Genomic DNA, 15,260 nt, shown 5'->3' on the forward strand with positions numbered 1-15,260 from the left:
CGACCTCCGCCGCCGCGGGGCGCCCCCCAGCCCCGCTCCCCGCGCCGTCTCCGGGGCGGCGGCAGGGGGCGCTGGCGGCTCGGCTCGGCTCGGCTCGGCTCGGCGGGGCCGCCGGTGCGCGGCCGCACTTCCTGCCGGTGCCGGCGGGGCGGGAGGCCCGGCCGGCCGCGCCGCCCCCGGCCAGTCCCCTCCCCTGGCGCGGGGCGGCTGTTAGCGGCGGCGGCGGCGGCGGCGCGGAGCCCCGAGGCCGGCCATGGAGGCGGCGCGGCCCCCGCCGCCCGGCGGCTCGTCGTCCGCCTCCTCGTCCTCGTCCTCCGCCTCTTCCACCACCACCGCCGCCGCCGCCGCTGCCTCCTCCGGGGCGGCGGGCGGCGCCGAGCCCGAGCGGGGGCCGCCGCCGCCTCCTCCGCTGGGCCGCCGGCACAGCAACAAGCGCTTCACCGGCCTCAAGCTCTTCGGGCGCAGGTGAGCACCGGGCGGGGCGGGTGGCCGGTAGCGGGACGGCGGGTGGGCTACCGGGGAGAGCTTTCCCCGCCGCCCCGGTACCTGGCGGTGGGGACGGAGGAGGCCAGTCCCCCGGGGCAAGGGCTGGCCGCGGGCGGGCGGCTGGAGCGTCCCGACCGGAGGCAGCTGTCAGCGGGCGGCCGCATCCCGGACCCGCCGCACCGGGCCCCGCAGAAGGGGGTGTGTGTGTTTTGGGGGGGGGGTGACCCCGGTTATAAAGTCGGCAACCGGCTGAGCGCCGCCGGCGAGGGATGCGGGACGTGGTGCCGGGATGAGGTCGCGTTTTCCTGTTTTTGAGCTCTTGACACCGGCGGTGGGAAGTTGGGAAGCATCGCCCGTGCTGCGCCCGCTCTCCTCCCCGGGGAATTCGGAGCCTCAGCTCTGGAGGATTCGTTTCCACCCGCTCAGAACTGCCCGTCTCCATCCCCGCACACCCGTCCCGTGCTTCGGTTGGGAGAGCGGCAGTCCTGCGGCTCCGGGGCCGTGGCTGTGCCGGTCCTGTGCTGCCTCCTGGGATCCCGGCTTTCCAGCTCCTGGGATCCCGGCTTTCCAGCTCCTGGGATCCCGGCTTTCCAGCTCCTGGGATCCCGGCTTCGCTCGCTTCCTCCCCAGAGTCAGCCGGGCTCCTTGTGCCCCTCACAGCCTCGCTGTTGGCCTCGTGGAATTTGGGGAATTCTCGGCCCGTGAAAGCAAAGGGGTGCCCCTGCCATCCAGACGTGTGTAAAAACATTGAATAACTGAGATCTGAAGGGACCTCTGGAGGTCACCTGGTCTACCCTGCTGCCTCGAAGCAGGGCTGAATTTGATCAGGCTGCTGATGTTGAGTTTTGAGTGTCACCAAGGTGGAGACTGCACCACCTCCCCGGGCACCTGCTCCTGTGCTTCAGCTCCTGGTTGGTTTTTCCCCCCCCCCCCCAATATCTCTTCAGTGTTTCCCTTGTTGCAGCCTGTGCCCGTTGTCTCTCATGTTGTCACCGTGCGCCTCCAGGCACAGTGTCTGGCTCAATCTTCTCTGTACCTTCCCATCAGGTAGCTGAAGACAGTAATAATATTCCCCCCTTAACCTTTTCTTCTGTAGGCCAAACCACCCCCGTTATCTCAGCCTCTCCTTGTACCTGACAACTCCTGCTCCAAACTGTCTCGGTGGCCCTGTGCTGAACTTGCTACACCTTGTCAGCATTTTTGCTTTACGGGGTCCCGAAGCAGAATGCAGTGCTCCTGGGCAGTGTCACGGGTGCTGGATGGGGGAGAGAGGCCCCAATTTCAACCTCCACTGCCAAGATGGAGCTGGGAGCGGAGGGCTTGCAAGGTCACTCCACCACGGACTGGTGTTCTCCTGGTTGCAGAGCTGGTGGCAGTGGCTGCCTGGAGCTCCTGGCAGCCTCTGGCCTGTCCCCAGTACTGCATGGCATCTCTCTCTGGCTCCCAGCGGTTCAGGCTGCCGTTCCTGCAAAGTATATCAGAGCCTACACCGAGGGGATGTCTTCCACGTGTCAACAACCTTCTGCAGCGTGGACATGTGGGGGAGAGGCAAAGTAGGACGGCTGGAAATGCCCGTCGGGTTGTTTGGTGCATGGATGTTTTTCTCGCTCTTCTTCCGCTGACGGTGGACCTGGTTTCCTCCGTCTCGGGGTGAGGAATGCAGCACCTGGAGCTGCAGGGGAGTGAGGAGAGATTGCCGTGGGCCTCCAAGAAGGAAGGGGCTCCCACACGCGCCTGTGGGAGGTAGGCTTGGTGGGAAGCCGTGCAGGATAACTGGCTGCACGCTGCCAAATTCCTCCCCACCTGAGCGCTGGAGCCGAGGGTGATGTGAAGTTCCACTTCCTCCGAGGGAATTGCGGGGGAAGGCTTCGCTGCATTTTCTTTTGGCGAGAAGTACAGCCAGCCCCTACCCTCCAAATACTTTCCAACAGCCATCAGTGAAGAAATTTGCACCCTTTTTGATTCTGGGCTTTAGCCAGAGCGTATGTGGCTGGGAAGCGGGTCTAGAGGAAACTTAGGCAATGGGCAGGAGCTTGCCCGTTAGCAGCGGTGAGTCTCTGGAGAGCCCTGGCTTTGGGGAGAGAGGTCCCCCGAGGTGGGCGTGCGCTGCTGGGCCCTGCGCCCGGTGGCACTGGGAAGCACGGCCACCGCCAGGTGAGGGACAGGTCCACAAAATGGCAACCCGGGGCAGATGAGCCCCGAGGGAATTTAAAGCAAAAGAGGGGTGAGCCCCCGAGCTCTGGCCTTTAGCGGTATATGAGTCCCCTGTGTTTTGCAAGCGGGCTTATTTCTGTACCTTGTAATTGCCTTACAGCAGGGTGGAGTAATTGGCTCCAGAGCTGACGGAGACAAGTGCACAATACGTGCATCCGGGCCACAGATGGGTAATTCTTTTAATTGGGCTGATAAAGAGATTGGGGTTGATCAGATAATAGGTGGTTAGGATTAAATTTCCTTCCTAGGTGCCCCATTTCTTTTGCTGTGAGTGAACAGCACAGTTTACCCTTTCCAGGGGGAACTTTGGGTGGGAGCGCGAGTGCTGGGGACAAAGCCCCTTTCTTGCTCTCCCCCATGCTGGAGAGGTGGGATGTGGAAATGGGTCTTCCCTGTGGGCTTTAGGGTCTTCAACACATCCCCCTTCAGAAGAGGTACGTGCGATGGTCGGGTCTGTTGCAGCAGCGTGAGCAGGGAGCGTAGCTGCTGTCAGGGCAGCCGGTGGGTGGTCGCCCTGCAGAGAGCGTGGGACCAAATTTTCTGCTGTGGTCCTTTGGCAGGCCTGGTGCTGGAGCCTGCATGCGAGCCTGGGGCCGCCTGCCATCGCCTCGGGGAAGGTCTGTGGGTGGCATGGCGTGTGGGTAAACGGCACGCGAGAAACTGAGCCGAGCACCCGCCTACGTCTTTCTGGGATGTCGCTTGTCACCATCTTTTTTTGCAGCTTGACGCTCACACCCATGTGAAAGCTGGGGGAGATGTGTTGCTGGGATGGCAGCCCGGCCGTCCCCCTCCCTGCTGCGCGGGGGGAACCGCCGTGTCCCCTCGAACCTGCTGGCACTTGGCCGGTGAGCGGGTCCAGCCAGGGCGCAGGGATTTGGGTTTGTTTTCTCCTAGCGTGGGTGTGATAAGAGGGGCTGTGCGGTGGGGTAAGCCCCAGGCACCCTGGCAGGTGGTGGGAAGGAGCCTGAAGTTTGCGATTTGCATGTTGGCAGCCTGAGAGCAGCACTTACCTCGGGACAGGCTTTTTCACAATGCACCTTGCTGCCAGCTAGTTGTTGAGCAATCCTCCTCCTCCACGCGTACAGCTTTTGCACGCCTCTAGCTCTGAAACCTTCCACCCTCTGCTCCCCATCCAGCTCACAGGTGATGGGTGCCATTAGCTGGGCCCCGGCAAGTGACACCCATGGGAGTCCCCATGTGTCCCCTGCGGAGACACCTGGGCTTGTTTGCCGGGCAGGTGGGATGTGCCGGGAGAGCTGTTCCCGCTGCCGTGTTTGCTCTGTGCTCTCTGCTCCAGGAGGTCCTGACCTCCCGTGGGGCAGCTCAGGGACTTTTGATCTTGCCAGGGTCAAAAAGAAAAAACAAAAGCACTGGGCACACTGATCAGCCGTGCCTGTTGGCAGGCTCCTGGTGGGGCTATTGGGATGAGGCAGGGAAGGATCAGAATGCGGGAGGCCCGGCTGCTCCCGGAGGCTGGAGGCCTCCCTAACATGGTCCCTGCTTGCCACCAGCCTCATCTCTCCAACCCCGGTCACCCGCCGATGGCTCTGCTGCCCTCCCGAGATCAGAGCAGGGGCTACCTCAGCGCAATGCACCCACGCTGGAGAAGGTGGCAGGACCTTTAATCTGCTTAGGAGTTGGAGCATCCCTTCCAGGAAACCCTGTAATCTGCTCAAGGAGCTGAGAGGAGGGATGATAAGGGACCTCTTCCCTCCTTTGAACAACAACGATGGGAAGAGAGAAGGGCTGCAGGGGGGTAGGGGGGCACTGGGAGCGGGCACGGGCCTTTGCAAGGAGACGGTGTTGGGAGGGGAGAGGCAGAGCCACGGATGTCGCAAGCAGGGAGAGTTCTGGGGGCTGTGTGATTGCAGGGGTCCTCTCGGGGGCTAAGAGCAGATTAGATGCTCGTAGGGTGAGGCCAGCTCCCTCGGGTGGGGGGGATGCTCTCGTGGAAGGCAACCTGAGCTCTGGCAGGCCATGGGGGATGCAGTGTAGGATTTCCTTCTCTCATCGTGGTGTGGTATCTGGGGAGCAAACAGTCTCCCCAGAGACCTGTCAAAGCCTCTAAATATAACTTCCAGCTCTGCTCGCAGTGGAGCTCTGGTTTCTTTTTCCCAGGTGAAGCTCTGTGAGCTGAAGCTATAGAGTTAGCTTTCAGCATTTGCTCGCTCGCTCCTGTAAACAGGTCCTGACTTGGAGATGCTGAGCTCAGGAGCAAAGCTAGGGCTGCAGGCTGAGGCTCCTTGACCCTTGGGCCCATAAACCATCCTTTTTGGAAGAGATGGGGACTGGCAGGAGGTGAATTGCTTCTGCTGGAGACTTTTAGAGGTAGGGACTATGGTGCAGGACCTACCTGGGGACACGGACAAGGCATGGAAATAGGGGAAACCTGTCCTGCTGGTTCTTGAGCTGGCAACAGGTTCCCAGGGAATAAGTGCCTCTGTCTGCCATCCCGAGTCCCGGAGCTTTCGCCGGGCCAGCTCTCCAGTATTACAAAAGTAATATCCCGTGTTTCTGTTGCAACTTGCAGGCCTGGCAGCAGCTGCAGGCTCTATTTGGGAGCTGGGAACCTTTCTTCTCCTCCCCGTCAGGACATCAGGTGGAAGGTGAAGCTCTGCCAAGGCAAGCAATGAGACTGCACTGGCCAGGCCGGTGCCCAGGGAGGACAGAGTCCTCCGGTCTGCGTGTGACGCATGTGTTAGACCCAGCGCTGTTCTCCTGCCTGTGGTTTAGGGGTTGATGCCTGGGGGTGTTAACTTTGTACTTAACCGTAGAGCTCTGCCCCAGGGGAAACTCCTCCTCATTACACCAGGGACTAAGTGCGAGGACCTCTTCCCAGTCTCTGCTGTCCCAGACATTAGGAGTTAATGCGCCTCCTGCCTCAGCTCTGCCTGCCGGGCAGGTTGTGCTGTCTGGGTTAGGCTGCCAATTCCAGTTTCTACCTGCAGACGTTGCTCCCGCACCTAGGAACAGCCTGCCTGAGCTTTGCCCATCTCACAAAGTTGTCAGCCTTTCCCAGCGGTTCAGAGCCTGGAGAAATGCGCTAAGCATCCTCCATCTCAGAGGAGCCCTGCCCAGCCAGCAGGAACTGGTGGGAGCTGGGGACCGGTCGCTGGGGGATTGGGGGATGCTACCCAAAGCGCAGGGCAGACAGAGGTCTGGCCAGAGGTAGTCCCACCTTTGGCTGCCACCCCGTCCTCCACGTGCCCCAAGTCAGTGGGAGATGCCTTCGGAGTGCTTCACAGGCTGCTGCCGTTCTCCTGGCATTACCGCAGGATGCCGGCTCGTGCGCCACAGCCTGGTTCCAGCCTCATGGAGGGGCTCCCAGCCAGAGAGGCGTGAAAATCCCACCCGGGACCAGCAGGGAAAACCTCGGTGTTCGCCCCTTCCCTGGCTCCACTCACCCCATCTCCCTTCCCCTGCTCTCCAGCTGCAGCTCGGCGGCGCGGGAGCAGCCTGGGCTCCGAAACACGCTGTGGCTTTGCAGAAAGTCACGTGTCCCCACTGGCTGTCTGTCCCAGGAAGTCAGGGCAGCTAACGAAGAGGCTCGTTGCAGAGGGTTTTCCCCTTGTTTTGGCGCAGCTCGGCTCCCACAGGAAACGTGGGTGCCGGAACAGCCCGTCCGTCGCTTACCGTTGGCAGCCCAGGTGTGGATCTGGAGCCAGAAAGCGGGGGGACTCCTTCCTGCCTGCTCCCCCCTGGCTGGGGGGGGGGGGGGTCCCACCTCTCCTCCGGGGCAGCGCTTGCCGGCAGGATGAGGATGGAGAGTCGTGGGGCAGAAGTACCTAAGTCAGCTCAGAGCTTCTCCCCGAGCTCCTGGCCTCCGGGCATGGCCCGTTGCCAGCCCGGAGAGGGAGCGGGAGGCCATGCAGCTGGCCACGTGCTGGTCCCTCCATGGGAAAGTTCCCTCTCAATCAGATTATCTGTATCTCGTCCTGCCTCGCCGCCCCAGCCGGGAGCTGCTCGGATCCAGCGCTAAGCCTCTTACCGCCCAAGCCCGAGGTCACCACTCAAGGGGACGTGGCGTGGGGCAGTCTGGCGGCAGGCGCCCGGCAGCTGCCGCTGCTGAAACGTGGCGGAGGAAGATGTTTTCTGCAGGGATTTGGTACCCGTCGGAGGCTGGCGGATGGCGGGATTAAGAGGCAGTGGGGCTCCTGTCCTGTGAGAGCTGCTGGGATGCGTGGTTGGAGGCACCCCGCTCCCCAGCCCGGCTCCCGGTTGGGCTACGGGTTGGTCTGGGGCCAGGAGATGCTCCAGCAGAGGCTGCCGGTGAGGACCCCCCCACCTGGGCTCGAACAACGGTGTTACCCACCCACAAGTTTTCTTGTTGTTTGAACGGCAGAGGAAGCAGATGTGGTGGGGGAAGGTGTCGGAGGGGTCCCGAGAAAGGTGCTCCCCCTCTGCCCTGGGTCACCAAGGGCTTTGCTCCCCGGCCCCTGGCTGGCGGAGGGTCAGGGCTCCCAGGGCTCGCTGCCCACACACGGGGGCCAGAGGATTGGGAGCAGGCAAGCTGCCCTGTCCTGCCCAAACAATGCTCCTCCACGCAAAGCTTGGCAAGCGCCTTCGTTATTTATTTGAAATTCAAATCCATGCCCGGACCTAGCGGTTGAGGTGAAGGCTGCCAGGAGCCAGGCTGGCGCGGGGAAGGAGGGAGGGAAGCGAGGCTCCCTCTCTATGCCAACCTGGCCCCGGTCCCTGAGTCGTGCACCCCGTGGAGGTGCAGGGCCTGGGCACCCTTAGGCTCTTGCAGCCGGTTGGGTCGGGCTGGAGGTGACTCCAGGCTGGGCTGGATTAGCATCCCAAAAGCTAGAGTGTGGTGCTTGATGTTCACCGACTGGCTCCGAAGGGAGCAATGGCCTTGCTGACCCCAGCTCCGTGAGCATCTCGCCTGCATTGACCTCCACGGCTGACGGCAGGGGCGATGGCGCGGGTGCTGTTGGGGCCCCTGGGGTCTGCGAACGCTGAGGCCGTGGGGAGAACGTGCAGGGTGGAGGGATGGCACTGCGGCAGCAAAGCCGTGGAGGGGGAGGACGCTGCCGTGTGCTGGGCTGCCAGGTGTGTTTATGGGGAGGGTTTGCTGACCACTCTCTTTATGTCCCTAGACTCCACCTGCCCCACAAAGGTGTCTTCCTTTGTCTCCAGGGCAGCCAGCCCGGCCGATGGGGATCCAGGAGGATAAAGCACCGTCCGGCGGTGTATAAGTATGTGGTATTTTTATTGGCTTGCACAGGCTGTGCAGTCCCAGCAGCTGCCGCAACGTTTCTGCTCAAGAGCTCTCCTTCCTCCCACCCACGTCTCACCCCATGTCACCCTCTTGTGTCTGCACTAACCAAGGCCATCGAAAGCCAGGCTGCCTGCCTGCTGCCTGTGTCACTAACCTTGTTCTAGAGGGCAGCTCGCTGCCGGACTTTCATCAGCTAACATGGCAGCCCCCGTTTTGCTGGTGTTTGGGGTGAAGGTCAGTCGAGGTCTTCCTCCTCCATGTCCTAGCCGTTGTGGGCATGAGGACCGTAATGCCTAGACCCTGTGCATGCTGAGCGCTTTGAAGACCTCGGATGACAATGCTGACGGGGTGGTTTAGCCAAATGGCCGCAGCAGCCTGAAGTTCAGTAGGGCTGGGGCTGCCAGGCGTGGTGGGAAACCAGGGTCTTGGAGGCAGTCACCATCGCTGGGACGTAGTTGCCGTGTGGGAGCCAATACCTAGGTTAGCCATGGTGTTTGGGGGCTCACCAATGCTCCCAAGGAGATAGGGACGAGTCCCAGGCCCCGTTCCCAGGCTCCCTATGCCATGGTCTTTATGGAGCAGCGCATCAGCCTGGTCAGGATTTGGCTGCGCTCGTGCGAGTGCCACGCAGAAGTGCCGAGGTGGAAGAGCCCCGCTGAGGACTGCTGCTTCCTGGCTTCTGCTAAACCGTTTCTCTGGGCATCACCCCATCTGTATGGTGTCCTGGACCTTTCCGAGGTTCCCGCTCGGTCTCCGGCTTGCCTGACCTTGTGGACACAAAAGTCTCATGTCCCAGTACTGCCTGTGGGAGTCCTGTGGTTGGAGGTGTTAGGGGTAAGAGGCAGCGTGGCTGGTTAGTGGTCCGCAGAGGGGAGGCAGGTGGGGTTTGGAGAAGCCCAAAGTGCCGTGGGTTGAACACCAGAGGGCACGGTCGCTCTTCGGTGCAGCTCCAGCCCTTTCCTTGGGGTTTGCTTCAGCTGGGTGTTGTGGCATGTCCCCTCTGCAGAGTCGCTGGCCTTGTCTCCTGGCTCCTGGTTTTGCTTTCTTTTCTTGTTCAAGGGAGGGTTTTGCAAAGCATCCGTGTGGAGCTTTTTTTTGTCCTGCCGTGGGTGAAGCGGCCGGTGAGCTTACTGGCTTAAACTTGTCAGCCGCTGCCGCCGGCTGGCTGATGCTCAGAAGCAAACCTCCAGCCAAGGCAGCTGTTAGCCAGCTCACCGCCGCACGGGCTCGCGTGTCACGGTAGCGCTCGGAGCCACGCAGTGGCACCCACCCAACTCCACTCGGTTGCTCCCCCTGCTCCTGTGGTCTCTGAAGCACCCGGTGTCACCCTGTGGGAGTGGGAGTAGAGAAACTGGGGGAGCAGAGTGAGGCAGCCCTGCGCTACTGGTCTGCAGTGAAGTGTTAGCCCATGGTGGGAAGGGGAAAAGCGGTCTCCTCGCTGCACCGGCGGCACCTCTTCCCCTGGGATCTCCTCTCTGAAGGATGGCAGGAGAAGAGAGCCTGTTAATGAGGTTGCAGAAGCTGGCAGACATGGGGATGTTAGGATGAGAGGAGAAAAGGAAGCATGTAAGAGCAGATATGCTGAGGGCGTTTAGAACAAAAAGGGTGGAGGAGAAAAAAAAAAAATCAACTTCTCCTCCTGCCCTCCCATTTGTAGCAGAGGGACAAGCTGACGTTTAGCAAAACCAAGTAGTGACAGATTTAACATTGCTAAATGTTAAAATGGAGTTTAATTTTGACGTGAGGTGGGGGAGAAAAAGACTTGGTAACTCACTGTCACGAGGTGAAAAAGTGAAACCAAAGATTCGACTTGATATCAGTAACCGGGTCACCGTTAAACCAACAAATGCCTTTCGGGTGGCAAGTTGGCATGTGCTTTGCTTAGTCACAAGGTCGTGATGAAGGCTTGAGACACAGACATAGGAGGTGTCTTTCCTGTCTTAGCCTCGGGCTTTGCGAGGGGGGGAGATCACAGAGAGACCAGGTTTCTCAGGGATGCTGAGCAGTGTCCCCCCGCCTTTGCAGACACCTGCAGGGGTTGCCGCTTGCGGTGTGGTTTCAGGTGTGTGTCACCAGGGTCTCCTCACTTGGAAAGCCTCGCTCGGGGCTGCGTGGGGCTGGGGAGCCTCTCGGCTCGGAGCAGCGGTTTCTGTTTGAACACACACAGCAGACTGAAACCTGTGACAGCGGCATGGGGAGCCGAAGGTGTCTCTCACCGCCCGTTTGGCTGCGTGCGAGGTGGGGGCTTAATAGGTCACGGGGTGGGAAGGAGGAGAACGGCGACGGGAAGGTTTGAGGAGAGGGCTTTTTGGCTTCCCGCTGTCTCCAGGGAAAGGGACTTGGAAAACCAGTCGCCTGGTCTCTTGCTGGTCTGCTTGACTTGGAAGGGATTTTGGGGCCAGCTAGAATCCGCCCCGGGCACCCCCCTGGGCTGTTTCTGTTTGCAAATCTGAGTCCTGCCGGCCCGGGAGGGAGGTGGGACTGTGGCAGGGGTGAAGAGCAGCAGGTGGTGTCAAATGGGGGTCTCTGCTGTGCCGAGGCTGTGGGGGACAGGGAGAGCAGGGTGGTCACGGCGCAGTTGGGGGGAAGCTCCCGTGGTTGGGGAGGAACCGCACGTATCTCTTATCAGGCTTCTTTGCTCTGAATGGGCGGCTAGTTATAGCACGATTTTAATTTCCTCTTTGATAAAACACCCTGCCGGTGCCAGTAAGTGGGTCTTAACAGCGATGGACTGGGGACTGTTCCTAGGGGCCCTTCCACAGCCTCTCCTCCTCCTGTGGTCGCAGCTGGCACCATGGCTGCCCTGGGGCTGCGAGGACGCCGGGACCTGCTCCGCTGCTGGTGGTCCCTGGCCCTTTTCTGGCACCGGGGAGGGAAGTCTGAAGGACGTGTACCCTGTGTAGGGAAAGGGGCAGAGCCCTCCATCCTTCAGCGGCTGCCAGGTTTGAAGGAAGAGAGGGCTGAGCAGCGGCAAACATCTCCTTCTGCCTGCCCTGGGCATCTCCAGCTCCCCTTCCCCTCTGACGCTGTGAGGAAAGGAAGGGCTGAACGCAATCCCTGGCAGCCGTGAGGTTTGTTCACGTGTCCTCGCCCACCTCCGGCTCCCACCGCTTTGCAAAGGCCGCTCGCTCCTTCTGCCGTGACGGAGACGGTGGTGATGGCGGTAGCTCGGCCTTCGGGCCTGGCTCCCCTCTGGTTAATGGTTTCCTGTGAACCGCTTTCAAGATACCCATCGGGGAAGGCAGCTGGCCGCCTTTGCCGCGCTGGCAGCAACCTCCCCCCTCGTGTTTTTGTTGCGATCGTTTTGCTGTAGTCTCTCTCCAGGCCCCGAGGAGCGCTGGGCAGGGTCCAAACGTACGCAACGCTCCTACGCACGGAGGAGAAGAGCTCCCCGTCTAATTTTAGCCGTGACATGTAGGCAAGGGGAAGGGACAGGCAGGAGGAGGCAGGGTGTGAAAGGACAACAAGGTCCCAGCTGTGGCCACCCATGTGACTCGCTACGGCCGCACGCGTGGCTATCGGCTCCCATCGCCGGGTGAATGACCGAAATAACAATAGCTCGTGACTCACGCCTCGCAGGCATCGCGGAGCGAGCTGGCCTTCGAGCTGGCCTTCGGTGTGATTTCCCCCACCCCTCTCTAACAAAAGCCAAAGCGGAGATACATGGGTTTCGTAGCCCCAAAAGGGAGTTTGGCCAGGAGTAGGTCCCTGGGGACAGCTGGGGGACCCAGATAGCGGCAAAGTGTGACGGGGAAGTCCCCAGCCCGGCTGCAAGAGGTCCCATGGGGGGCGGTTTGCAGCAGCAAGGGGAGGTAAAAAGCTCCTGAGATGTCCGTGGAGCCCGCCCGGACCAGACACCGTCCGTAACTCAGGACCAAGTTACCTCCTGCGCATGAAATGAACTCAGGCTCTCCGCGGCAGGTGCTTCGGCTCTCATCAGCCGGGCAAACCCCTTTATCGAGGTCCCAAAGCGGTGGGAGAGAATCGCCTCTTTGGCGGGTTCCTCTCCTTATCCTCCTCTTGCCGCTCCAAGGGAAGCGGTGGCATCCCCGTAGCTGCAGTCGGGTACTCGGAGGGCAGTTGGGTGCCAGAGGGGGACCCCTCTTTTTTTTTGGGGGGGGGGGGGGGGACCCTCTTAGTGCCTGCCCCTCTGGCTGGGGATGAGCCGGCCTCGGGGCTGCTCGGAGAGGAAGTGCAGTTGGTTATTTTAACGAGCGCTGTCAGGGTTTGCAGCGCAGGGAGGAGGCGGAGGGAGAAGCTGAGAGCGTTTCACTCTCCAAACTAGGACTTGGTTGGGGAGGGCTGGCCTGCCGCTGCCACCGCTCCCGAGCGGCCACCGTCACCCGCTCGGCACTTTACAGGGACCCCCGCGCCGCTCCGGATCAGGTCACGGGGGCTTTTCCCCACGCTCTCTCCTTCTCTTTTCCTCGTCTTCCTCTTCGTCCCCCACGTTTTGCTGCTTTTGTTTGTGCCGGGTGGGGGATGGGAGGAGGCTGGGGGAACCAGCCCTTAGTTCGTGGGTATGGTCTGAGCAGGTACCGGGTCCCGTCCCGCTGGGGAAAGGCGGTGGGAAGCAGAGCCCAGAGTCATCCCGGAGACCCTCAGCCTTGCTCCTGCTGAGCTGCATTCACTCCTGGAGGCTGGAGTGAGCCCGTAGGGCTACGAGCTGTCCCCGGGGCTGAGAGGGGGCTCTGTGAAACGCAGCCGCTGTGGCACTCGGTGGCACTTGGCTGTTGTTTCCTCTTTGGAAGGAGGACAAGGTTTTTCCCTGCCAGAGGTGCGTTTCCAGCCACCCAGTCTGCTGCCTGTTACGGCACTGGCTGCATCCTACCAGCCTGTGTGGCATGGGGATGGCAGAAGGAAACCTGCAGGTTGCAGAGGACAGTGGCGTGGGGAGCCAGCCTGTGCCACGCTGGGACCCCTGGACCCCCGGCTGCTTTGCCCTGGGATAGTTTAGGGAAGCAGGATGGACTTATGGGCTCCTGGCATCGCTCCCGGTGCCGGTGGCGGTGAGGCACGCTGCTTCTGCTGGGAGCAGTGGGATGCCCTTCCTGACGTCTGCCGTGGACTGGAGGGAGGCATGTGGCTCCCATCTTTCTGTGCCTATAGCTGAGTGCCTGAGGCGCTCTCTGCTTTGCTCTGCGAGGTCCAAAGATTTCTGAGCCTTGGGAATCACTGCCTGTGCTCTGCATCTGCCACGCTGCAGCTTTATCTTTACATTGGGTTTATCGCCTCCTCCCTGGGGCTGCTGCTCTGGGCAGATGCTGCATGTTGCCCTGCCCAGGGCAGCACCATGCTGGGATGTCTTCCCCACGCACAGGAGGAGAACTTCAGGGCTGCTCGGGGAGTTGGGATCAGGCAGCTGGACTGTGGGACGGGCATCCCTTTAAATAGCACGTCCCTCGTGTCCCTCCTCTACCGGAGGCACGGAGCTGTGTGTACTGAAGGAGGGGACCAGCCCTGGGGAGGAAGGTGGGAATCTGCTAAAGAAACCATGGGATGGGCACCCAAAATGCCGGGGCGCCCTGCCGAACCCCCCCGCTGCTTTGCTTCATGCATGTTGCTCTGCAAATGGAGCTCAGAGAGAGAGAGGAAACTCTCAAAATCCTTCCCAGCCTGCGTTGATGGTCCTGCTGATGGGACCAAAATAGAAACTGCATGGCCGGCCTCTCCCCCGACCCCTGCTCTGCCTCAGCCCCAGCATGCTGATGGTGGTGGCTCACCCTCTGCGTTTCATCCCCGCTGCTCGAGGCCGTCAGTCTTGCTGTTTGGCTCCCCAGCCAAACGCAGCGACAGATTGTTTAAATCAGTGTTGTTGGGTTTCTTGATAACCAGGAGGCAGATTATTTACTGTAGTGGCAAATAAACTTCATAATGTTATGATGGTGGAAAGTTGTCAAGGGATATGAATGCCCAGAGTCAGCCCAGGAGCCTCCAAGGAGACGGCTTTGGTTTAAATTAAGACAAAACACTGTCTTCCATGGATTTTGGGAAGGAAATCACATTGTTGTAATGGGAACATTACTCTGAGCCTTAGGGCTGGCAAACTCTTGACTTTATGAAGCATAAGTGGAGGGTCTGAGCTAGTCTGGCAGATGTACCTTAAAGCACATCTCAGGTTTGCCCTGAGAAGGCAGTGAAGGGGAGTTTGGCACCAGGGTGTCATGCAGAATTTGGGGAGAGGCAGGATGGACCTGCCACCAGAATGATTGTGGGGGTTATGCTAGGAACTGTAAAAAAAGTCTCTTCTGCTCCCAGCCCCTGCTCTTCCCAGCAAACCGAAGTTGAGAGCATTTTCTTGTGAAGGGCCAGGCAGGAGGGCGGGTGGCTGATCCCTTTCGGCTTGCCTTGATCGAGGCAGGGCCAGGCAGCAAGGACCATGCTCAGGTTGCTGTGTGGCCTTCAGCAGTTCCTTGCACCCAATTTTGCCCCTTGGAGAAGCTTCCCACGACGAGCTGCAAAGCTGCGGTGTTTCATTTCTTTGTCATGCCTGCAACCCCCCTGTAAGGCAGCTGCTGGTCCCTGGCAGTGCATCCGTCCCCCTGTCTTGCTCATTCAAAGAAGGTGGCTTAGAGGCTGTATCTCCTCTGTGTGGTGTCCCCAGCTCACGATGGAGTGTGAATACCCAGAAAATGGTGTGGGGTTAAAGTTAGTGGCTGCGTCTCATCCCTGGTCTGGTCTGCACGGTGATCCACCCAGGACACGAAGCAGTCAGAAGCGATGCTGAAGTGGTGATGTTGAGCTGTTGCTGCCAGCTGGAGTGTGCCGTGAAATTCCTGTCCCCTGAAAAAAAGCCCTTGGGCGAGTTTTGCTTCTGGCCGTCTTGTGCGGGTATCCCATTACCCTTTTGTGTCCGGGGTGTGTCAAGGTATTTGCATCGGGTCCAGAGCACTGGCACTGCTGCGACGTTGTGGAGCAGGGTGTGTATGTGTGGGAGCAGGAGGCTGTGAGTTTGTGCTTTTTGCTCGGCCGCGTGCAAGATGGGTATGAAGAGGCCAAACTGATGTAGCTGCCCATCCCTCGTGAAGCAGTGCGGTCCTGGGGCCTCCAGGTTGGTCAACCAAAGTGCCCAGTAGCACTGATGGGCTTCTGAGAAAGTTAGCAAAGCCCTTAGAGGTTGTCAGGGGAGCCTTGCCCTCGCTGTCCGTGCCCAGTAGCCCTGGCAGGGGCCTCTCCGCAGCTCCCTGCAGAGAAGGTGCGCTGGGGCTGCACGTGCAGAGACCTCAGAGCTGGGAGGAGGTCCTCTGCAGCTGCATGCGTGTGACCGCTAGCTGGTTTCTAAGACCTTGCCTTGCTTTCTCACTAGGAGGGAGGTCTGAAGTCCTCTGGATCAACC

At 60.4% G+C, this 15,260-nt stretch overlaps 1 protein-coding gene across 1 annotated transcript in view; it reads left to right on the plus strand.

Moving 5' to 3' along the window:
- Positions 1-226: 226 nt before the first annotated feature.
- The window catches only part of DGKZ (diacylglycerol kinase zeta), a 45,195-nt gene continuing 30,161 nt past the window's right edge, over positions 227-15,260 (plus strand). Inside the window, exon 1 of the mRNA XM_049825407.1 lies at positions 227-465. Within this exon, the coding sequence (XP_049681364.1) occupies positions 254-465 (212 nt within the window). The 5' untranslated portion in view covers positions 227-253. The remainder of the gene's footprint in view (positions 466-15,260) is intronic.

The sequence above is a fragment of the Accipiter gentilis genome, chromosome 22 (assembly GCF_929443795.1).
Source record: "Accipiter gentilis chromosome 22, bAccGen1.1, whole genome shotgun sequence".
In the NCBI taxonomy this organism is placed as follows: domain Eukaryota; kingdom Metazoa; phylum Chordata; class Aves; order Accipitriformes; family Accipitridae; genus Astur; species Astur gentilis.